Genomic DNA, 25,117 nt, shown 5'->3' with positions numbered 1-25,117 from the left:
ACTGTTTTTTAAATAATAAAAAAATGCAGCACTCTGTATGGAAAATTGCCCTACAGTTTAAAATTAAAATTAAGCAACTGGTCACCTCCCTGTGCTGTTTTGAACACCAAAAACTGTCAGATCTGGGCAGGCAGGGCGAAGTCAGTCTTCCAAAACGAAGAGGGCATCGTTAAAAAGGAATTAATAGCAACAATAATAAAAGAATATACGTAACTCTTTACAGTGCAAAGGCTGGGATCCAGAACTGCAGAACTGTACCAACTGACAATCCTGCTGCAAAAAGTCTGTCATCAATTCCAAGTTAATGCAGGATCCAGACCACAGACTCTGAAAAGGCAGCATTTTTTGTGGGCCAGCTTAGAAATGCAGGAAGCCACACATTAAGGGTGGCCTCAATGCTAATCTGAGTAGGACCCACTGAAGTCAACAGACATGACTTAGATGAATTAATTTCAGTGGGTCTTCTCTGGGCAGGACTTACCGTAGTTGAATACAGTCCTGACTTATTTATAAACCAGTTCTAAAGCATACACACAGCTAACAATAAAAAACAAAAATCAATAAAATGTTAGCCCCTCATAACTGTCGCTGAGTATTATTATTTAGTGTTAGGGTTTTCCCCCCAGTTAAAAATAATAATAATTACACTTTGTCTGCTGCTGCAAAGTACCCTGGGCCCGATACTCACGCCTGCTCATTCACTTTTGAGAGGGTAAATTCACCACAAAGTGATCAATTCTAGTTGGCAAACATTTCTTCTAGAATGTGCTGTGAGGTGGCATCAGAGAATGTCCACTCTGCAGAGAAATTATTGAAAACCAATGGTCCTCCAGCGAGTAGGGATTCTCAGTTCCGGACACATGGGGGAGCACATCCACACAAAAGAAATGTTGACAATTCCACACTCAAAAAGAGAAAAGTCACATGACACATGAGTTTACTGTGAAATGTGACTGTGAGACTGTGTCTGCAAAAAAGGAGGGGGGAAAGATGATGTGACAAATCTGTCACAGACTTGGAACAAGACTTTATGACCTTGACTGGCTTCCCATAGTCAGGATGTATATTTTTTGCCCTTAATTAAATCAATGTTCTGCAGCAAAAGTAGCTAAATTCTTTGACCTGGACATGGCATGCAAATGAAAAGTCATTTGCATATTTATATATACATATTTGCCTCTTTTGCATAATTGTTTCTGCTTACACCGTTAGTTTTACAGGACACCGAAACCCTGCCTCCTAACCGCTCACAACTCTATTCAGTGCTCTAGATTTTCAGATTCAAAAACTCCATCCTTACAGGCTTAAGGGCTAGAAACCTGAAAAGCCCCCGTTTCTCAGGAATGCCGGAACTCGGTGCCCTGGCACCAGCTTGTGTCCTTGTGCAAGTGCAATTGTGAAATGCATATAATCTCAGCCTTAAAAATGTTCACACTTGTGAAATCTAAATCACTGACCTCTCTTGTGGGAACATAATGACGACCTTCCCTAGATCGCAGATCATAACATTAGCGTATTCCTGGGTGGCAACATAAAACATGCGCATGAATTAACCCATACAAAATAAAATAAAATAAAAGACAAATGTTAATATTTCAGTTAAAGAACCCCACCCTTCCCCGCAATCCGTACATGTTGGCTATGCAAGTGTCTGGTTAACACTGGAGGAGGGAGCGGGGGGGGGGGGAGTTAAGAACACTGCTGTGTCTTCAAGTCTTTCCAAAAGAAATTGTTTGCAAGATGCACTAAACTCCGGGTGTCTCTTTTTGCTGCTGGCAGAACAGTTTACTTGAATATCCCACCAGTGGACAAATGCAGGCTCTTTCCGCATTCCGACAGTTTCATCATTCAAGGATGAGCCCGGGGGTTGGAAGGATTTTACTTTAAACTATCTGTGGAGAAAACAAAGAAAGAACGAAAGAAAGAAAACAGAACTATGACGGGATAAGAAAGGGCAGGTTATCTTTCCCTGGACTTGTACTATCAAAGAGAGAAGTTTCTTTCAGTGCTGCCTCAATGGGAGTTCTGTGGAACCTGGAAACCTGCAATCTGCTTTTGGACTGTTGATCTACAGAAGGGATAACAGGAGCCTGTGGCCCCACAGATGCTATTAGAATTCATCTCCCACCAGTGCCAGCTAGAATGTGATAGAGCATCCAAGATCAATCTCTAGCACCTTCAGAGAGGGTTGGGAGATATTCCTGCTTAGAATCAAAGAATCATTTAGCTGGAAGGGATTCCAAGGATCATCTAGCCCAACCCCCTAAAGGATCCTTGATAACATGGCCATCAGAAAGTTCTTCCTAATGTTTAGTCAGAATTTTCTTTCTTGTCATTTTAATCCATTGGTTTAGGTTCCACCAGTCTAGAGTAGCAGGGGGAAAAGCTTGCTCTGTCTCCAATGTGACAGCCGATTCATACATCTGAAGATGGCGATCACCTCACCTCTCGGTCTTCTCTTCTTGAGGCCAAACGTACCCCAAATCCTACAAACCTCTCTCTCTTTTTTGTAAGCTTAAGGGCTAGAAACTTGACAAGGCCAAATTGCTCAGGAGGCCTTTTCCATACTGACCAGATTCATCCCACTCTGCTGTTAGCTGTTCCAAAGACCCATGGCCACTACTATCAGAGACGGCTCGAGACTTCAGGGAAACGTTTCCTTCGGATCTGTCTGGCGACACATCGTTGACTTCTAGCTCAAGGCCTCTTTGCTGGGTCTCCTCCTCTGGGTGTTCAGTTGTCATGCTATCGCCTTGCAAAAATAACGACAGTTATTAATATTAGTAGTAACAGTAGCATTCGGCAGAGAAGTCTCGAACAGACCAATCCCCACAGACAAGAGGTACAGTGGTCAGAGTGCTGGACCAGTTCACTGTGCGACCTTTGGAAAGATACCAACCTACCTTGCAGGGTTGTTGTGAGGAGCAGGGAGGCTGACTAGGGTTGCCTGCACCACCACCCCTTTCTGCCCAGCCACATTTTTACATGCCAGGTATAGGGCAGGTTGGGTGTTGCTTGGCCAAAGCGGTCAAATTGAAAGTCCTGAGGGCAGGGCTTCTTTTCAGCCGGAACTTGCCCATTCTGAGAGAAGGAGGGCGAGTTATCGGCTTTCCACCCCCCCCCCTCCGAAAAATAAAAAAATAGCACTGCCTGTAGGGCCAAATTAAACCCATGGGCTGGAGGTTCCTCTCTCCTGCTGTAATTTTATAGCAGGGGAAGGGGGGACCTCAGGGGTGGGGCCAACTCTGGCCCACTAAACCTCACTATGTGGCCCATGCCACACCCCTCTCTCCAGGCTACACCCCTCACTTGCCCCCCCCCCCGAGTATTTTTGCCTGGCTGGATTGTATCCCTGAACCCTCCTAATGCCTCTTTGCTTGCCTGAGGGGTGTGCAAAGGTAAAATTGTACTGTGCTAGCCTAATGTACAGAGGAAAAATCTACATTTGTTGCTCCACCCACCATTGCCTCTGGCCTGGCCTACTTTTAGCATGCGACCCTCATGAGGCTGCCCAGAAGGGAATGCAGCCCTCAGGATGGATCAGGTGTCCCACCCTTGTTTTATTGGAAGGCAGCTGGGTGCAGCTCTTCCACCTGAGGTATCATGTGAGGGAGCTCTCACTCATGTTAAACCCCAGGCTCCAGTCTAAGGTGACTTTCACACCACACCTGTAAAGCGCCATGAGACCAAGTTAAACCGTCATGGCTTCCCCCAAAGAATTATGCTGAGAGTTGTTAGGAGACACACCCACCCCACCATTCACCCCTCACAGGGCTACAATTCCCAGAGGGATTTAACAATCCATCTCTCTTAGACCACTGTAAGCAGATGAAAACTTTAGCAGGATTCTAACAACACTTGTAACGTAACAAACACTATGGATAATACGGACAGATACAAAATATAGATTATATGCAGTTGAAAATGTTGATTATAGGAACCAGGGGGGGGAAGTCTGGCGATTCAGATAAATCTCTTTAAACAGATATGTGTTTGGTATTGTTATAACTTTACACTTGTAAAATCAAATAAAAACGATTTCAAAAAAAACCCCAACAATCCACCTCTCTTCACAGAGAGCCAGTGTGGTGTAGTGGTTAAGAGTGGTGGACTCGTAATCTGGGGAACCGGGTTCGCGTCTCCGCTCCTCCACATGCAGCTGCTGGGTGACCTTGGGCCAGTCACACTTCTCTGAAGTCTCTCAGCCCCACTCACCTCACAGAGTGTTTGTTGTGGGGGAGGAAGGGAAAGGAGAATGTTAGCCGCTTGGAGACTCCTTCAGGTAGTGATAAAGCAGGATATCAAATCCAAACTCTTCTTCTTCTTCTTCACAGGGAAATCTGGGAACTGTTGGGCCCAGTATCCATAACCAACTACAGCTCCCAGAATTCTCTGAGGGAAGCCATGACTGTTTAAAGTGGTATCATGGCACTTCAAATACAGGGTGTGAATGGGGCCTAAAGTAACAACAACTACTACTATTACTACTACTACTACTACTACTACTTTGCATTTGAAGTGTCGCGATAAATAATAATAATAATAATAATAATAATAATAATAATAATAATAATACAGTGGATGCTTGGGTTGCGAACGTGATCCATGCAGGATGCACATTCGCAACCAACAGCATTCACAACCCGCAACGGCGTGTCTGCGCACGCACGGGTTGCGATTCAGCGCTTCTGCGCATGCGCAAAGCACGCTTTAGCGGTTCTGCGAATGTGCGACCGCTGAAACCCGGAAGTAACCCGTTCCAGTACTTCCAGGTTTCGGCGGGTCTGTAACCCGAAATAAACACAACCTGAAGGATCTGTAACCCAAGGTATGACTCTCTTTCTTTCTTTCTTTCTTTCTTTCTTTCTTTCTTTCTTTCTTTCTTTCTTTCTTACACTGCCTTTCATCCGTAGATCTCAGGGCAGTTCACAACATAAAATACAATGTAAAAACCCTCACAAAATACATAATAAAAATAAGAACAAAACAAACTAATAATCCCCCCTAAAACACAATACACTTAGAAGGGTATCAGAAAAGACAGTAGGCAAAGGGAACTAGGCAAATCTGAGGGAGCAGAGAGCAAACCTACACGAGTCGCTGGCTCCTGCCCTGTCGTGAGGGGCAGCGAGACTCCTCGGAGAGTCCACGTCTTCGACCTCCCCCTCGGACTGCCCTCGCAATGGCTCCGCTGCCCCTTCGCCTTCGGAGCCACTTCTGTGACTCTGCCTCCCCTCAGAGCGCTGAGGGCCTTGTACCCATGGCTCTCCTCGAGGTGCCATGCGGGAGATGGAGTCGGGTGCAGAATCCAAATATTCTAGTTGGGAGGAGAAAAAATGAGAGAGCAGTTACATGAGAACAGGAAGGAGTTAGGCTGGTGAAACTTCAGTTGTAGCTCAGCTGGTATGAGAACGGAAACAAGGAATGAGGAACCCTCTGGAAGCACAGAGAGAGAGAAGTGTTTGATTTGGGAAAGACAAACTAAAGTACAGTGGTGCCTCGCAAGACGAAAAGAATCCGTTCTGTGATTCTCTTCGTCTAGCGGTTTTTTCGTCTTGCGAAGAAAGCCCATTGACGGATTAGCAGATTAGCGCTATTAGCGGCTTTTAGCGGCTTATCAGCTTATCGGATCAGCTGATAAGCAGCTTAGCGGCTTAGCAAAAGGGGGGGAAGGGGGGAAAAACCAGCAGGAACTCGCAAGACATTTTCGTCTTGCGAAGCAAGTCCATAGGAGATTCATTTTGTGAAGCACCTCCAAAACGGAAAACTCTTTTGTCTAGCGAGTTTTCCATCTTGCGAGGCATTCGTCTTGCGGGGCACCACAGTACTTCTTCCACACAGCAGCGCGTAGTTAAATCTCAGTCAGATGGGTGGCATCATCATCACCATCATCACCACCATATTATTATTGTTATTATTAAACGTATGAATTCGCTCCCACAAGAGGTAGTGATAGCTACCAGCTTTAAAAGAGGACTGGGCAAATTCATGGAGGAGGAGGCTATCAACGGGGACGTTCTATACCCCATGTTGAAGGCAGTTCCTAGGAATCACTCTCAGGCTTCCCATAAGTATCCGATTCATCACTGTGAGAACAGGATGATGAACCAGGATGGGCTGCTGGTTTGATCCAGCATTTTTCACTACAGCTGAAACCATGAGGGCTTCCCCTAAACACCAGAAGTTTATAATACACACACACACACACACACACACACACACACACACACACTTAAAGATAGGCTTTACTTAGTTTTTATCAAAGATTTTCTTTTGTCAGTTAATAAATACGTAAATAAATATTGACAATTTCCCTTTTTTACCCAAAAGCTGAGCATAGAATCACAGAACCGTAGAGCTGGAAAGGACCACGAGGGTCACCTAAGTCAGTGTTTCTCAACCTTTTTCTGAACATGGCTCCCCTCTTGTCTTGGTTCCTTCCTGAGGTCCCCCCTTGGGCACAGCTGGGGGTTGAGGGGCAGCTGCCCCCCCATAAGTAGAAATCAATACATATATGAGATACTGCCTCCCCCTAAAAAAAATCCTGGCTATGCCCATGGCCCCTCTCCTACTAGTAAAAAGGTAGCTATTTAAATGTTTGTTTGTAAATAGAACATGTTTTATTTGTATATTTTTTAATTTATACAAAATACAATTACATAAAATGATGGGAACATAATGAAATGTTGCTGAAGCAGAAAAAATATAATCATAGAGCTGGGAGGGACCCCAAGAGTCATCTTTCTAGTGCAACTCCCTGCAATGTAGGAATCTCAGTTAAAGCATCCATAACAGATGGCCATCTGACTTCTGCTTAGAAACTTGCAAGGAGAAACTCCTGAGGGAGATGCATCTTCCACGTACTGTAAACATCACTTATTTGACTCCCATTATTTGGCACAGAGGGGAAACTTACAAAAGGCACACAAGGAGTTCTGCATATATGGGGGAATTTTAAAAAAAACAAGTGGTCCTAACTGACCTTGTGCAAAAAGCTGTTTTCCTCTGGAGGAACCTTGGCTGTCTAGGTAAAACACTATATTCCCCCCCCCACCCTTACCTAGTAGCAAGGCCCTCTAAACGCAGTGCGGCTTTCTTCTGAGTAATAATAATAATAATTTATTATTTGTACCCCGCCCATCTGGCTGGGTTTCCCCAGCCACTCTGGCCGGCTTCCATAGAAACCAAAAAACACTAAAATATCATACATTAAAAACTTCCCTGAACAGGGCTGCCTTAAGATGCCTTCTGAATGTCAGGTAGTTGTTTATCGTTTTGACATCTGATGGGAGGGCGTTCCACAGGGCGGGCGCCACTACCGAGAAGGCCCTCTGCCTGGTTCCCTGTAGCTTTGCTTCTCGCAATGAGGGAACCGCCAGAAGGCCCTCGGTGCTGGACCTCAGCGTCCGGGCAGAATGATGGGGGTGGAGACGCTCCTTCAGGTATACTGGGCCGAGGCCGTTTAGGGCTTAAAGGTCAACACCAGCACTTTGAATTGTGCTCGGAAACGTACTGGGAGCCAATGTAGGTCTTTCAAGACCGGTGTTATATGGTCTCGGCGGCCGCTCCCAGTCACCAGTCTAGCTGCCGCATTCTGGATTAGCTGTAGTTTCCGAGTCACCTTCAAAGGTAGCCCCACGTAGAGCGCATTGCAGTAGTCCAAGCGGGAGATAACTAGAGCATGCACCACACACCACACAGACAGTTCTTTCCTTGATGCAAGTCAGCAGCATCAGACGATTCCACTCGGCTGGGGTGGATTTCACCCTGCACCTTGCAGAGACAGGCCGACGCTGCTGACAGGCCCTGCGCCCCTTGGCAACATCCAAAGGCCCTGATCCACTAGGCGCTGGATTGCACCCTGAAGCGTCAGGCCCAAGCTGCCACCTCGGATTGCAGAGTCAGGCCCAGGGTGCCACCAGGCCCAGCAGCAGCAGCAGCAGCAAGAAGCAGTTCCGGCTCGCCCAGCCCTACCCATTGCCACCCCACCACTGCACTTACCTGACCAGGGGGTTCTGGATCACGGGCTCCACTGGCCAAAACGGGAGCCTCAGCGATTGCCCTCTCCCGCCGGGGGAAAAACCAGGACAACTCCAAGAAAACACACATGGCAAAAAGGAGCACCAGGCCTTGGTGGGCACCCCCTTATCTGCTTGGGATTGGCCAAGAAGAAGAGTTTGGATTTGATATCCCGCCTTTCACTCCCCTTCAGGAGTCTCAAAGCGGCTAACATTCTCCTTTCCCTTCCTCCCCCACAACAAACACTCTGTGAGGTGAGTGGGGCTAAGAGACTTCACAGAAGTGTGACTGGCCCAAGGTCACCCGGCAGCTGCATGTGGAGGAGCGGAGACAAGAACCCGGTTTCCCAGATTACGTGACTACCGCTCTTAACCACTACACCACACTGGCTCTCGATAGCCAAGTGGATAGCCAGCCAATCAGGATATATAATATATATATATAGAGAGAGAGAGAAGAGTGGTACCTCGGGTTGAGAACTTAATTCATTCTGGAGGTCTGTGCTTAACCTGAAACTGTTCTGAACCTGAGGTACCACTTTAGCTAATGGGGCCTCCCGCTGCTGCTGTTACGCCGCCGCATGATTTTTGTTCTCATCCTGAAGCAAAGTTCTTAATCCAAGGTACTATTTCTGGGTTAGCGGAGTCTGTAACCTGAAGTGTCTGTAACCTGAAGTGTTTGTAACCTGAAATGTCTGTAACCCGAGTTACCACACCCCCCTTCACTTCTCACTTCCCTCTTTGGCCCCATAGCCTCTAGCTGTGTCCTCCCCCCATTTATGCATTTTTCACTTGTGGCCCCCTTGGAACATCCTGGGGGCCCCCAGGGGGGTCATATGGCCTCTGGTTGAGAAACACTGATCTAGTCCCCCCTCCACTTCAATACAGGAACCTTTTGTCCAATGTGGGGCTTGACCCTGAGAATAAGAGTCTCATGCTCTACCACATGAGCTATCAATCCTCTGGTTGACATTATTATTGCCATATAATGTTGCCTGCTGCTACGTTACACATCTGATGAAGAGGCACACTCCCGAACATTTAAATAAAAGAAGATGAACTAAATTGGCGAGGAGAGAGTACGGAGCCAGGACGGGACTTTGGCCTGATCCAGCAAAGGCCTCTCCTCTTCACGGCACCGGCTTCCGCACCTGGGTGGATCTCCTCCTGGTGCTCGGAGAAGGCCGAGCTGTCATAGAGGCTCTCCCCGCCGTCAAAATACTTGTAGGCGTTGTCCCCCGAGTGGACCCTCTGGTGCTTGGTGAGGTACGGCCTCCATCGGAAGCTCTCGCCGCACTGCAGGCACTTGTAAGGCTTCTCCCCGGTGTGGATGCGCAGGTGCTCGGTGAGGGTGGAGCGGCGGTTGAAGCTGCGCCCGCACTTGGGGCACTCGTAGGGCTTCTCCCCCGTGTGGATGCGCAGGTGGGCGTTGAGGTGGGTGCTCTGGAAGAACCTCTTGCCGCACGCCAGGCATTCGAAGGGCTTCTCCCCCGTGTGCGTCCGGTGGTGCTTCACCAGCTCAAACTTGTACTGGAAGGCCTTGCCGCACTCGTGGCAAACGTGCTTCTTCTCCACCTGAACGATCTTGATCTGGCTGACGTCCGTGACGTCGTTCCCTTCCACTTCAGTCTTTATAGGCTTCTCGGGCGGCTGGCCTTCCACTTCCGGGTTAAGGCCGGCCCCTCCATGCTGTTCTGCCCCCTCCTCAGAGGCAGCGTGCTGGGGAAAGGCCTCCACATTTGCACTCCCCACGGCGTCATCTTCTGGAGGGCAGAGGAAAAGGCAAATCAGAGAAATAGAATCCCACGTATGTTTCCATATTTTCAAAGTGTTTGTCTTGAACTTTAAAGCCTTAAACGGCCTCAGCCCTGTATACTTAAAAGGTAAAGGGACCCCTGACCTGTCCAGTCCAGTTGCGGATGACTCTGGGGTTGCGGTGCTCATCTCGCTTTATTGGCCGAGGGAGCCGGCGTACAGCTTCCGGGTCATGTGGCCGGCATGACTAAGCCGCTTCTGGCGAACCAGAGCAGCACACGGAAACGCCATTTACCTTCCCGCTGGAGCAGTGCCTATTTATCTACTTGCACTTTGATGTGCTTTCGAACTGCTAGGTTGGCAGGAGCAGGGACCGAGCAACGGGAGCTCACCCTGTCACGGGGATTCGAACCGCCGACTTCTGACCGGCAAGTCCTAGGTTCGGTGGTTTAACCCACAGCGCCACCCGTATCCCCCCTGTATACTTAAAGGAGCATATTGGTTCACCCCCATCGTTCAGCCTGGACACTAAGGTCCAGCTCTGAGTGCCTTCTGCTGGTTCCCTCACTGCAAGAAGTGAGATTACAGGGAACCAGGCAGAGGGCCTTCTCAGTAGTGGCGCCTCCCATCAGATGTCAAGGAAATAAACAACTCTGACTTTCAGAGACATCTGTAGGCAGCCCCGTATAGGGAAGTTCTTGATGTCTGATGTTTCATTGTGTTTTTATATTTTGCTGGAAGCTGCCCATTGTGTCTGGGGCAACCCAGGCAGATGGGTGGCATATAAATAAAACAAAATTGTAGTAGTGGTAGTAATAGTACTACTACTGCTGCTGCTAAAGTCCTGAAAAGACACTCCCCGCCCCCACATTGTCCTAGGACTCAGCTACATTAGTAAAGAAAAAGCTATTTGAATGTGTTATAAATATGAAACACTAGATGGCACTAAAATGCAAAACAAACTTCTTCATGATTCCTCCATAGTATTCCCCCCCCTTTTGTTCTAACAATTTAATTTTTGATTTATTTATAGCAGGGTCCAACTCTCCCCTTCCCCCATGTAGACCCACCCCTAGCCTGCCCATTTATAGTCTTAAAAAGCATGGATGCAGGCAGGTTAGAAGAACCAATTTCTGCAAACCCTACATATTGGTCTATCTAGAGCAGAGGTGGAGAACCTCCAGCTTGAGGGTCTTCTTATCGTGTTCTTACACTGTTTGAGTTACAAAGTTAATAGCACCCATGATCAGGACATTGGAAGGATGCCCTATTGTTAGAACTGATTCACAGAATGTAATCGGTCTGAAAGTCCTTTGGAGAGAAGAGAAAGTTTATAAATATTCTAAGCAATAAAAAGTTCGGAGTCTACACCATCTTTCTCTATTGTTCCTTTCTTAACACTGCAGGATTCAGCAATTTGGATGGGCAGCACAATCTCAGTGAATGAACTCAGGACCGTTTCTGCTTATTCAAAAGAGAGCTCGAGTCCAAGATGAATCTAATCCAGCACATTTATCAGAACCCATCAATGCATGACATTTGCACAAATGTTTTAATTTGCATACATCAATTCTGCTCAAGAGTGGGCAGGGAGCACGCAGAAATGGTCACTGGGACTGCCTATTTTTTCAGGAATTACATTCCCGGCTGGAAAGAGCAAACAAAACCAAAACCACAAAAAACAACCTTCCAGCATGCTGAACAACAGAGCATTTGACTGCAACTCTTACCTTTGAATTGTACTACAGGTGCCCTCCCAGCACATGCAAAGTCAGAGGTTTACCTAGGCAAGCACACACACACTCCTTCTTCCAGGAAAGGAAGTATGTATTTCGGGTCAATCCTTTTTCTCATTGCAATTTCAATCAATTAGAAGAATGTATTATCATACTGCCATAGCCGCTTGGTAGCCCATCAGTTACCACCTTCCACTATCGCCTTTCTGCACAAAAAACACACCCTCCTATAATTTTTAAGATCCCAAATTGGCAAATGACACGACGCACTGCTGGGCGCACTCTGCTGCTGCTGGCCGTTTAATCGCTCGCACTCACAGAATCGCTGAACCGTAGTGTTAGAAGCGGCCCCAAGGATCATCTAGCCCAGGGGTCAGAAAACTTTTTCAGCAGGGGGCCGGTCCACTGTCCCTCAGACCTTGTGCGGGGGCCGGACTATATTTTTGGGGGGGAAATGAACGGATTCCTATGCCCCACAAATAACCCAGAGATATATTTTAAGTAAAAGCACACATTCTACTCATGTGGGATGCGGGTGGCACTGTAGTCTAAACCACAGAGCCTAGGGCTTGCCGATCAGAAGGTCGGCGGTTCGAATCCCCGCAACGGGGTGAGCTCCTGTTGTTCGGTCCCAGCTCCTGCCCACCTAGAAGTTTGAAAGCACGTCAAAGTGCAAGTAGATAAATAGGTACCACTCCAGCGGGAAGGTAAACAGCGTTTCCGTGTGCTGCTCTGGTTCACCAGAAACGGCTTAGTCATGCTGGCCACATGACCTGGAAGCTGTCTGTGGACAAATGCCGCCACATTTGATGAGCGCCACAACCCCAGAGTTGTCCACGACTGGACCTTACGGTCAGGGGTACCTTTGCCTTTACCTTTACCACTCATGTAAAAGCACAATGATTCCCGGGCCGTCCGCAGGCCGGATTGAGAAGGCGATTGAGCCACATCCGGCCCCTGGGCCTTAGTTTGCCTACCCATGATCTAGCCCAAACTCCCTGCAACATAGGAATCTCAGCTGCAGAATCCGACCCAGCAAAACGAATAAAGGAAACAAATCTGCCGCTGTTCTGTCAACGCATGGGGCAAGACAACGCTATAGTCTAATTTGAAATATTTGCATAAAAACAGCGCTCACCCGGGTGGCCTCCCTGCTGCTCCTCCGGGGGCGGGCTCTCAAACATGGCTTCCCCGTCACTCAGGCCTTTGTAGACGGCGCCGCCCACGTGAACCCTCTGGTGCTTGGTGAGGTAAGGTCTCCATCGGAAGCTCTCGCCGCACTGCAGACACTTGTAAGGCTTCTCCCCGGTGTGGATGCGCAGGTGCTCAGTGAGGGTGGAGCGGCGGTTGAAGCTGCGCCCGCACTTGGGGCACTCGTAGGGCTTCTCCCCCGTGTGAATGCGCCGGTGGGCGCTGAGGTGGGAGCTCTGGATAAAGCGCTTGCCGCACGCCAGGCATTCGTAGGGCTTCTCGCCCGTGTGGGTCCTCCAGTGCAGCAGGAACTCGGACTTGCAGTGGAACCACCGGTCGCATTCGGGGCACATCAGCTTCTTGCGCCCCACGTGGAACATGCTGCGCTTCGAACTCGCCGCCCGCAGGTGCCGCGACGGCTCCCGCCACACTGTCCCCGGAGGCATCTCCCACGGCCTCTGCAGCCCGCAGCGGCTCTCCGAGTTCAGGGGGTCGAGCCCCGGCGGAGAGCCCAACAAAGTCCACTGGGGCTCCGCTCGGTCCAAGATTTCTCGTTCGGGAACCTCTTCTTTGATCTCCCGCACGATCACCTCGCTCGCCGAGATGGCGGGAGAATTCAAATAAACATCGTTCCCTGAGAGGGAGAGAGGAAAGTGGTCTGAAGGGAGAATGCAAGGCTAAGGCTGGAAAAGTGAGTCTCTGTCTGACTGACAGGATCATAGAAGGGACCACAAGAATCATATCATCCCAGCCACTACAATGCAGGAATCTTTCGCCCAATGCACCTGAAGGAGCGTCTCTACGCCCATCGTTCTGCCCAGACACTGAGGTCCAGCGTCGAGGGACTTCTGGCAGTTCCTTCACTGCAAGAAGCCAAGTTACAGGGAACCAGGCAGAGGGCCTTCTCGGTAGTGGCACCTGCCCCGTGGAACGCCCTCCCAGCAGATGTCAAAGAGAAAAACAACTACCAGACTTTTAGAAGACATCTGAAGGCAACTCTGTATTGGGAAGCTTTTAATGTTTAACAGACCACTGTATTTTAATACTTTGTTGGAAGCCGTCCAGGGTGGCTGGGGAGACCCAGCCAGATGGGCAGGGTATAAATAATAAATTATTACTATTATTATTATTATTATTATTATTATTATTATTATTATTATTATTAATGTGGGGCTCGAACCCACAACCCTGAGATTAAGAGTCTCGTGCTCTACCAACTGAGCTATCCCTCTCTGGACTTGCCCACTTCCTAACTACCCTCAGTGCTGTGAGCAGTTCTGCTATATTCATTCATCAGACATTTCAAGCACTCCTGATATACAAAGACAGCACGATTACCCACTCTCAAAGGGGTGACCTGTTGCGTCTCTAAATGAGTCCTTTCTCGGCACTTGCTTCCTTTTTAATTGGCCTCTTTAAGCGTGCAACTAGATTTCTCAGCATCAGGGATGAAGAGAGCATTTTGCTGCAGAGACACAGCACCTTAAAAGGACGTTGGCTGTTGCATCTCTGAATGAGCAATGATTTCTGGAAGGGTCTCCTAATTAGTGTAAATGGAATTCTTTTGCATATCTACGTTCAGGTTGCACATGGAGAGAGAATATGTGTGAGGGAACATGCTGTCATTCCCAGGACAGAGGAAGGTGTTGTATCTCTGAATGAGTCCTTGCTCTGATGTTTTTTCTTTCAAGCTGTAGAAATACCGCTTATCAGTTGCCAGAATGAAACGTGCCTCCAGTTGTGTGTGTGTGTGTGTAATGTCCCATTGCTAGCAGAAGTCTGAGAAATCCTGCTCTATCCCCTACACCACACTGCCTCTCTATGCATTAATATATGTATGCAAAATTCTAAATCTCAGGCAATGTATAAAACCTACCCTCAGTCCTTCTTAAGGAAACATGAAGGAATTGTGCCTGGCATGCAAATTAGTGCAACTCCACCTCTTCCCGATTTGCATAATCCCCAACTGAGGAGTCTTCTGGGGCAGCTCATGCATTTCAATGGGGTCTGCTTTTCACCTACTGCCCTATTGTCATTTGCATGAAAATTGATGCCAGAACCGCTTTTCCAATTGCATCCATTATAAATCACACTGGTATTCAGAGAGAAGCCTTTTGTATAGTTTCCCCCAAGTTGCTCTGGGCACCCTGAAATAACCATTCTAGGCACGCTTTGGGTGGCATCAACTGGAAGCCTCAGAGGCCCAGTTGTGTTTTTCCACCCCTTTTTGTGAAGGTGGCTTCCCCCCCCCCCCTTAGGAAACTGTAAGGTGAAACTACCAACAAGCCTGCTGTTTTGGGGAGTGGGGCCATAAAAAAACAACAACCCAAGGCATGCACATACACTTCTATTCCCCAAACTCCCAAAACCGGCCCAACCATTAGGGAGAGTGAGGCAGTCACCCCAGGCAGCTGATTTTGGATGTCCTGACAAAGTTAAAATAAAAAAATTCCTTCCAGTAGCACCTTAAAGACCAACTAAGTTAGTTCTTGGTATGAGCTTTCGTGTGCATGCACACTTCTTCAGATACCACGAAAGCTCATACCAAGAACTAACTTAGTTGGTCTTTAAGGTGCTACTGGAAGGAATTTTTTTATTTTGACTATGGCAGACCAACACGGCTACCTATCTACTACTGACAAAGTTAATATTGTAAAGCAGAAGAAGGGGCACTTGCGGGGTTTTCTGCTTTAGCTGCCAATATATGGCTTGACCAGCCACACACCTTGTCCAAGGGTAGCTGGGAAGAAAATTGCTATTTTTGCCTCAGGCAGCAAAATGTGTTTGGCTGGCCCTGTCAGGACCCCTTTTTTGAAGGTTGTAACCAACCCCAGGCAGGGACCTGTTTTATCCTCCTACAAGTACTAACTTAGTACTACTACTGCTACTACTGGAGTTAGTACTACCAGCATAAAGAGGCCATAACTATACATTTTACACTACCACTGGCAATATATTACTATTATCATTACTAATACTACTAATATTTGTAGTAACAGTGGTTCCAACATAATGAAAGCAAAACTACTCAAGAGAGAGGCCTACATTTTATACTACTATTGTTACTACTACTAATACACATAGTAGAAGTTCCAGCACAATGAAAGCAGAACTACTCTTTTAGAGTAGGAGCCTACTTTTTATAATACTACTAGTAGTAATAATAATAATGCTAAAGTGGAACCTCGGTTTTCGAGCATCTAGGAAGCAGAATGTCTTGGCTTTCGAACACTGAAAACTCGGAAGTAATTGCTTCTGTTTTCGAACATGCCTCAGAAGTCAAACGGCTTCTGAGGCGCATTTCTCCATTTTCTCAATGGATTCTGCAGACCGTCCATTGAGCCTCGGTTGTCAAACGTTTCGGAAGTCGAATGGTCTTCTGGAACGGATTACGTTCGAAAACCAAGGTACCACTGTAATATTAGTAGTGGTAGTTCCAGTGGTAGTTAGGCACTCTTCAAGGCAGGTGCCTAAATTTTATACTACTGGTAGTAGTAATATGCTACTATTGCTACTGCTACTACTCATAGCAGTAGTAGTTCCAGCACAATGAGGGCAGAACTACATGCTCTCACATGCTTCCAACAATCTGTTCCCTCGAGTGTGGGCTTCATCCACTCATGCCCTATCCCTAAACAGTTTCTTTACCTTGACATACTTATTCCCGACATCACTGCCTACCTGAATCCAATACCCCACCATTTTGGTAACAATACCAGGACTGAGACAGGCAGAGAGGCATAATGCTCCTGGTATTCCATGAAGGAAACACTATTTGTCACCCGCATTGTCATATTTCAGCTGGAAGCACCCAAAGACAAGGCCTTCCTCATGGAAAGGGCACCCATTTGCAATGCCGCTGGGAACCTCCCCTCTCACCTTGGCAGGAGCCGATGGAGACCTTTTTGTCCTCCGCAGCCTGGGGGTTGGAGATCCATGGCTCTTGCCCTCGTTCCAGCCGGGAGATCAACTCGGGTTTAGGAATTGGAATAGCTCCATCGTCCAAAAAAAAAGAGGGGGAGGGGGAAATTAAAAGCTCCCATTAAATGGATGTCAGGTTGCAACGGCTAGGAACATTGGCACATTTTGTTTCGTTTGACGAGTTTTGCTCAGTTTTTACTGTAGGAAAACACTAATAAGAACATGACGCAGAAGAGCAAGGCTGGATCAAAGGGTCTCAGCTGGTTGCAATGCCAACTCTGGCTAGCTGTGCCAATGCACTCTTTTTTACAAACAAACAAACAAAAGTACCTGAATGCCTGATGGAAATGCGGTTTGGTTGCACCAGACTAGCAACAAAAATACTGGGGAGAATCAGAGACTCAGACCCTTCTCTTTAATGTACTAGCTATTTGTTTTTAACTGCATGGAGGAGCATTTAATCAAGGTCAAGTCTCCCCACTCCTCTGCTAGCTGCAGCCTGACACAGGATTACAGACCCAACACATCTGGTGTGTTGCAAGAACTGGAAGCGCCTTTCCAAAAGCACGCTTCTTCTGGCATTTATGAAAATTATTTCGAAACGTTTGTATTTTGAAAAAGCAAGATTGGAAACCGTAACCAGCACTGCATGGGGAGTTGGGGGGGGGAACCTTTCTGATGAACCAGGGCTGTGAGCATTGAAGATTTAGGATTGAATTAGATGTAACCCATGTTCTTGCCAAGGGTGTGACATTGCAAGGTCTCAAGACGGAGGTGTCCTTGACGCAAGCAGAAATAAAGCGGGAACCTTCCATGTGCAAAGTGTATGCTGAGCTAATGGGACACTCGGCTAAGAACAGAGGAGTTCCTCTTACACTATGCTGGAGGAATGTAAGATTAGAACATAGCTGTCAACTTTTCCCTTTTCTTACGAGGAATCCTATTCGGAATAAGGGAATTTCCCTTAAAAAAAGGAAAACGCTGACAGCTATGGATTAGAACCAAAATGGGGCTATGAAGAATTAAGAGGGGGGGAGGAGTGATTACACACTTGGGAGAAACCCAAGGTCTGCTGAAGTACAATAATAAACTAAGGGAGAAGCCTTCCCCCCAAAAATAGCCCAATAAGGAGCACTTCCTGGTGCAACTGCAGTTCCTTACCCAAGGATGCCACATTCTCATAATTCTCTTGCATGACATCCCAGTAAAGGTCCCTTTGCTCTGCATCCAGGAGAGCCCATTCCTCTTCTGTGAAATACACGGCCACTTCTTCGAAGGAGAATGGTGGTGGCTGTAAGAAACAGAAAATAAAAGGTGTGTTGGATCTTTCTTTTTTATATTTTTAAACTACAAAAGTGCTATTGTGTCCCACCACACACACACACCCCAATTCCATTCTCTACCTGTACTGGCTCCGTGGCAACCATCTCTCTTCCCCCAGGAGGAGGAAATGTTCCAAAGACAAACACACACATCATTTTGCCAAAATCTGTTAGGGAGAAAAGGGGGGTGTCAGAAGGGATTCCTTCAGTTGTGATTCCTTCAGCTGTAATCTGTTAGGGAGAAAAGGGGGGGGGTGCCAGGGATTCCTTCAGTTGTGATTCATGCCTTGCAGCAGATTGGACCAGAAGACCCTTGCAACGCTATAATTCCCACCCCCCTTTACTACTGCAACCATTTTTTGTTTTAAAAAAGGAACACTAACAGGGTTTTGCTTTCAGCCCCAACCCGCATACTCAGCCCTCTCCAAATATTCTAAACTCAGCATCTTTTACATTTCCTTTCCCCCACCCACCTTATTTCACTGCACCAAACTTATCATTTTCTGAAAGGCCACAAGGGGGAAAGAACCCTTCACATGATTTTAGAAAGGAATCGCGCTCGTGTTTCCCTACATGACAGGCGCGCAAACTTTTCCTCCGGCCGCCTGCTCTTCCCCCATCCTCCAAATCCGTTTCTCCAGCCTCACATACCCGGGATGGTCGCCTTTTACAGGCTGGCTCTCTCTCTTGCTGCAGACGCATTAAGCTAGGCTTGGGGCCAGTACCTGCGGGGCTCCGTCGCCTTTTGCAAGGAGAGGAGAGGAAGGGAAAAGAAAAGGGAGGAACTGCCGCTGGAGAATCCCGCCAGCGCTGCCCGCTCCCCCTTTGCGCAAGCGGCCTCTCCGGAGCGCGCTCCTCCCGGGGACTCGGCCGGCCTCCCTCCGCCTAGGCGGGCTGCAGCCCTGGCGCCCGGGAGCCCCAGCTCTCCATCTCCATAGACGCTGCTGACCGGATCTCGCTGCGGCTGCTCCAGGAAGCTCTGCCCACCGCCGCCGAGGCGCCCGGCGGAGACGGGAAGAGGGAAGAGCGGAGCCTCGGCGAGGCGCCGGAGCAGAGCCGCCTGGCGGTGGGACGCGCGCACGGGAAGGCGCCGGAGAGACCTCGCATCGCACGGCTGCCTGCGCCTGGGAGAGCAAGCGGGAGATCGGCAGAGAAGTGTTGCAGTGCAGGGAGGGTGCCGCTGCTCAGGGTTGCAGCCAGCCATAACCTTTTTTGAAGATACTCCATTGCATACCATTTTCTCCCCAGTTTCCTGTTTCCGCACAATCTGCTTTCTGATAATGCTCCTGATATCATGGGCACCTGCAACAAAATGTTGCAGCGTGAAACGATCCCCGTTCAAAAGGCCACTGCATTTCATTCCCGCCCCACTGGGTTTCTATCCTCCCTCCACAATCGTCACCATTCTGTGACTACTTGTCCTCCCTGCCCCAAACATTTTTTTTTAAAGCCCCGTGTTTCAATTACTCAGTTTGTGGGGCGCTGCAAAACGCGAGGTTTTCACTGTAAACCTTTGGCACAGATTTGGAGGGACCCCCAAATTTAGTTAACTTTCTGAGCATGCTCCTGTTATGGGTGCCAGCCAGCCATACCCTTTTCTCAAGATACTCCATTACACACACCCTCTGCTCAGTTTTCTGTTTCCTGCCCACCGCTACAGCCTATCTGCTTTCTGTTAATGCTCCTGCTATTATGGGCACCTGCAACAAAATGCTGCAGCGTGAAATGATCCCCATTCACTAGGCCACTGCATTCATTCCTGCCCCACTGGATTTCTGTACTCCCCCCACATTCCACAATAGTCACCATTTTGTGACTACTTGCCCTCCCCAACTCACAACTTTTTTTTTATTAAAGGAATATATATTGTTACTCATCAGTTTGTGGGTGATGCAAAACGCTGGGTTTTCGCTGAAAAACTAGTCGTTGCTGGTTTGAAGTGACCTGGACACTTGGATTTTGGGGTGTTAACTACGAACCCTGTGTTTCAATTACTGGAAGTGGCCGCTGAGACTATATACTTCTTCTTCTTTGGTGATCACTCGTAGCTGCGTAAGATTGTCTTCCATAAACACAGTTTTAACAATGAGTCCGTAAGTGACTGTGGAGGCCAATTCTGGATCCACACGTCCTTCCACACTGAGAACATTGGTTTCCAGGCGGGAGTTGATCACTGTGTGGATTTTCCAAACATGCCTGCCTCTTAACACATTTCTTCTTTGCGTCCTGAGTTTGAGTGTCTTCAAAGCCCATGACACCTTTGGTAAAGGCTGTTCTCCAGTTGGAGCGCTCATAGGCAAGTGCTTCCCAATTGTCAGTGTTTATACTACATTTTAAAAAAATTGCCTTGAAACAGTCTTTAAACCTCTTTTGTTGAAAACCAGCATTATGCTTTCCATTTTTAAGTTCGGAATAGAGTAGTTGCTTCGGAAGACGATAATCAGGCATCTGCAGAACATGACCATTCCAACAAAGTTGGTGTTGAAGAATCATTGCTTCAACACTGGTTACCTTTGCTTCTTCCATTACACTGGTATTAGTTCGCCAGTCTTCCCAAGTGATGTGTAAATTTTTTTCGGAGACACCATTGATGGAATCTTTGAAGGAGCTGGAGATGGCGTTTATAAGTGATCCATGTTTCACAAGCATACAGTAAGGTTGGTAGGACAATAGCTTTGTAAACAAGCATTTTGGTTTCCCTGTGAATGTCCCGGTCCTCAAACACTCTGCTCTTCAATCGGGAGAAAGCTGTACTTGCAGACTTCTGACGATGCTGGATTTTGGCATCAATGTTGACCCTTGTGGAAAGATAACTGCCCAGGTAGGAGAAGTGATTGACATTTTCCAACGTTACACCATTGAGTTGGATTTGTGGTGCTGCAGAGGGGCTATTTTGTACGTGTTGGTGCAGCACTTTGGGTTTTTGTTGAGCGATAGGCCAAGCTTTTTGTAAGCTTCTGTGAAGATATTTAGGATGGTTTGGAGGTCATCCTCTGAGCGTGCACACACTACGTTGTCATCAGCATACTGAAGCTCTAGGACGGAAGTTACAGTAACCTTGCTCTTTGCTTTCAGCCTACTCATATTAAAGAGCTTTCCATCTGTTCAATATATGATTTCTACTCTGGTGGGGAGTTTCCCTTCGACAAAGTGTAGGATCATGGCAATGAAAATAATGAGTAGAATGTGCCAGGCACATGATTTTGAAGGGGTGAGAGCCAGGCGCCCCCTTTCAGGGATCCCACCCCGCCTGGTGCCGGGGGTCTTGCCACCACACCCCTGGCCCTCTCGGAATGGCAGTGTTGGGGGGAAGCACTAGCCAAGGGCTGCATCAGAAACCTGATATGGAGGGTGGGGTAAGTTAAAATCATATGGGTTAGATGATCCTTGGAATCTCTTCCAACACTACAATCCTATGATTCTATGAGAAGCAAAGATCAGTGCAATAAGCATGACAATACTGCCAAGGTTTTTGGTTTTGTTTCTTACTCTTCCTCTCTTGGTTGACTTGAGGGAATTGAAAAGCTGACAGAAAAGTGTGGATAATTTTATTTGGCAAAGTAAGTTTCCAAGAGTGGATAATGTTAATATGCAAACTGTCCCACAGAAGAGAGGATTGGCAGTATCTGATTTAGCTAGGTAAGTAGTGTGAAGCTGCTTGGCTAACTTTGTTAAATATATCTCAGGAAAAGGAACTCTTTCAGTTGGAAGAGTTATTCATAAATTCCCCACTGGCCAAGATACTAGGGATACCTAGGAAAGACAGAGGAGACCTCATGAGTTTTCATCAGAACATTTAAAATTAAAAAGAACGGAACTTAAGATTGGAAAATAATGGAGAGAAACCAGAATTGTTAGATGCATCCATACCTATCCAAAACTTTGGCATATGCTAGGCAGATTCACCCCAGAGGGCATCCATTGCAGGGGCTGGTGGGTCTTCATTACAGGGCCTGTGGTAGGCAGTGAATTCCATTCTGAGTTTCCTCTTTTCCCTTCTAGGATGTTAGAAGAACTTTGCAGAGGTAAGGGGATCTTGCTCATCTCCAGTAATATCATTCCCTGAAACTTCACAGGTAAACGGGGAAAGAATATAATATGAAGATTATAAAGTGGAATAGAAATGAAATGAATACTAATGATGATACTTCACAGTATCTAGATTTGCTACACCATCAGCAAACTCCATGATGGCTGCCCCACTCAGTCCCACACAGACACCTGTCCCATGGACCATCTGTGGAACTATTCCACAGAGTCCCACACAGTTACCTGTCACCAGAGTACATGGTTATTTGGGAGGTATATGATATCCAGGGACACAGGTGGTGCTGTGGTCTAAACCACTGAGCCTCTTGGGCTTGCCGATCGGAAGGTCGAGGGTTTGAATCCCTGCGAAGGAGTAAGCTCCCATTGCTCTCTCCCAGCTCCTGCCAACCCAGGACTTCAAAAGCACACCAGTATAAGTAGATAAAAAGGTACTGCTGCGGTGGGAAGGTAAACAGCATTTTTGTTTGCTCTTGTTTCCATCACGGTGTAATGTTGCGCCAGAAGCGGTTTAGTCATACTGGCCACATGACCTGGAAAGCTGCCTGTGGACAAACGCTGGCTCCCTCAGCCTGAAAGCGAGATGAGTGCCACAAGCCCATAGTCGCCTTTGAGTGGACTTAATCGTCCAGGGTCCTTTACCTTTTTTTTTTTTTTTACCTATATTAAAGCCAAAAAAATTTATGAAACTGTATTAAAGAAAAGCTCCAAAACATCCCTGGCAGGCTGTTGAGGGACCCCTTCAGACTGGAGGGCTTTTGCAGGTGTCTGTTGCAAGATGCCATTGATGCAATAATAGTGCATGGATTACTCCATGAGTAGTCATGGATTGATGCTGGACCATCCATGCAGCTATACTTTCGTAGCTGTTCTGCAACACTTCCTGAGCACTACCCCATTATTGCCATTTGGAGGGGCACTCTTGGGCTGTAATGGAGTAAAAGGGGACCAAAAGAAAAACCCACAACAGAACATTTCTGGTATGAAAAGTTACAGGATTTCAGCAGAAAGTGACAGGACACGGACTGATCAGAAATGAAGCAGTTAATATGAAGACTGCAAACCTATGTGGGTACAAATAGTATTGAAACTGGGATTGCATATGACTTCCCAGATAGCATCATGTGCAGAAATAATCACAAATAACACAATAAAAGTAATATGTATAAATCCTGGGAATGCTTGCATTCTGTTTTGCAGTGTGATGATTGTGGAGAGCTCCAACTCTGGGTGAATGTGGGCTGAGGCTGTAGAGCATCATAGCAGAAAAAGAAAAAGAAAAACCCATTCTACCCAATTTTTAGCCTTGGCATCATTCAGAAGGAGAACAAAACAGCAACAACAAACCCCCATAAAAATCACCAGGCACAGACATACAATAAAACCACGGTCACTGCTACTAAAATTATTTGTTGTATTAAGGTTCTCAGGTAAGATGTGCCAAATTAAATATCCAAATCCCCTTTGCAGTTGACCGCTATTTTCTCTAGTTCCTTCATCCTGATCTTAGAATCATGCTCAGGCATGCTCCGTTTTGATAAGTGGGAACCATGGTGAGCTCTTGGTAAAAGCAATCATGGTTAGATCCCTTTCTGCATGGGACCCAAAGAGACAACTCTCTTAACTGCCTCTTATCCACCTTTGTGGTCACCTGAAGATCTTGTAATTGATATTGGGACAAGAGGCGTTGGATGCCAGCCTTCCAGCATTTGGTCAGCTCCCATTCTGCGTAAGACATAGCAGGGAATCTCTCCTCCGAAAGAGATTGAAGTCTTTTCACATAATTTAGGCACAGGGAATCAATTCTAGCCTGTATTGTTGTCACGTCAGCTTCAGCACGAAGAAGAGCAGCTGGGGTCCCGTTGGGGAGCGAGACCACTTTCCTGAGGAATTTGTTCTGCACTATTTCTAAGGCTTTGTTAGCCTTTAGGTCCATGGCCCATATCGCTGTTCCATGGAGCATCCGGGAAACCACTTTGCTGGCAAAGATTTTCAGCACAGGTTCTAGTAACTGGCCACCCACCGTAAAATAGAATTTCATTAATGCCCCACAAGCTTTCTGTGCTTTGAGTTTTGTAGCCTCAATGTGCCCCTTCCATGATAGCGTCTCAGTGAACTGAACTCCCAGATATCTGAAGGAGCGTGTTTGCTCCAGATTCTGCTGATCCATTTTCCATTTGAATCTGGGACTACGCTTCCCAAAGACCATAATTTTGGTCTTCAGGTAATTCACGACAAGGTCTTCCCACTTGCAATACATTCTAAAGCAGATTTTTAAGACCTAATCAGGAGAGTGATAGGAGACCACATCATTGGCATACAGCAGACAAGATATTTTCCTATTGCCAATTGATGGGGTGGGGGATTGCACCAGTGCTAGGTGTGGCACCATATCATTTAGTAAAAGTTGAAGAGTGTGGGAGCCAATATGCAGCCTTGATTCATGCCATTCTACCCACTGTTTTAATATATTCAAAGCTGGCATCCATCTTTCTTGGGAGGCAATGGAGGAGTGCGTCTCTGGGTGAGGTCAAGCTTGTTGGAAGATTGCAGTGCCTGTTGTGGCTGTAGAGACTGATGCAGTAGAGACATGTTTTGTGTCAGCTAGGGCAGATGAAGGCGGCTGATGAACCAGGGCATTTCATCTCTCTGTGCTCCTCCTAGCAGTCATTCCTCCTCTGGCCGTTGCTGTGAATACATGACCTGTTAGTCTCTAGGCACTGCAATCACCTGCAAGGGATTCCAAAATGCCGGGTTGATGTTGTCAGACTTCATATCATGTTTGCAGACATCTTTGAAATGCAGAGTTGGTCCGCCAGTGGGCCTGGTGCCTGAAGTCAGCTCCCTGCCAGATGAGATCCCAGAGCAAAGCAGGGGATTATTATGTCCAGGCCAGGAAGAGAGAGCGGTCTCTGCTAAGCACTTCTTTCTTGAAGCAGAGGCTGCTCCCTCACAAGGTCAGTGATTTGCGTTCTCTTATTCATTCATGAAAGAATTTACACATTACCCGCTAAGGACAACATGCTACCACAGAATACAGGCCTGGAAAGCAATGCAAATCAATTGAGGCTGCTCAAGACACTGCTAAGCAGCTGTGCAGGCCTGCCAGGATAAAAACAGCAATAGC

At 47.2% G+C, this 25,117-nt stretch overlaps 2 protein-coding genes across 5 annotated transcripts in view; one reads left to right on the top strand and one right to left on the bottom strand.

Moving 5' to 3' along the window:
- LOC308580783 (tripartite motif-containing protein 10-like) overlaps positions 1–25,117 on the top strand; it is a 109,698-nt gene that overhangs the window by 44,465 nt on the left and 40,116 nt on the right. The gene's annotated exons all lie outside the window — the stretch shown is intronic.
- LOC308580534 (uncharacterized protein) lies at positions 17–19,020 on the bottom strand. Of its 4 annotated transcripts, XM_081182322.1 has the most exons (9): positions 18,669–19,012; positions 18,025–18,110; positions 17,783–17,912; positions 16,580–16,693; positions 12,648–13,334; positions 9,170–9,781; positions 5,093–5,317; positions 2,573–2,752; positions 17–1,892 (listed from the first exon to the last, which is right to left on the bottom strand). In XM_081182322.1, exons 2-9 carry the CDS (start codon positions 18,097–18,099, stop codon positions 1,879–1,881), a joined length of 2,037 nt encoding a protein of 678 aa, XP_081038448.1. In that variant the 5' UTR covers positions 18,100–18,110; positions 18,669–19,012; the 3' UTR covers positions 17–1,878. The 4 variants fall into 4 exon arrangements, with proteins under 4 accessions (XP_081038448.1, XP_081038447.1, XP_081038446.1 ...); XM_081182321.1 differs by lacking the exon at positions 17–1,892 and having other exon boundaries at positions 2,492–2,752; positions 9,170–9,778; positions 18,669–19,020; XM_081182320.1 differs by lacking the exon at positions 17–1,892 and having other exon boundaries at positions 2,492–2,752; positions 18,595–19,015.

The sequence above is a fragment of the Podarcis bocagei genome, assembly GCF_964188305.1.
Source record: "Podarcis bocagei genome assembly, chromosome: 2".
Lineage (NCBI taxonomy): Eukaryota > Metazoa > Chordata > Lepidosauria > Squamata > Lacertidae > Podarcis > Podarcis bocagei.
The sequence above is the reverse complement of the archived record's forward strand: the minus strand, read 5'-3'. Positions and strand labels throughout refer to the sequence as shown.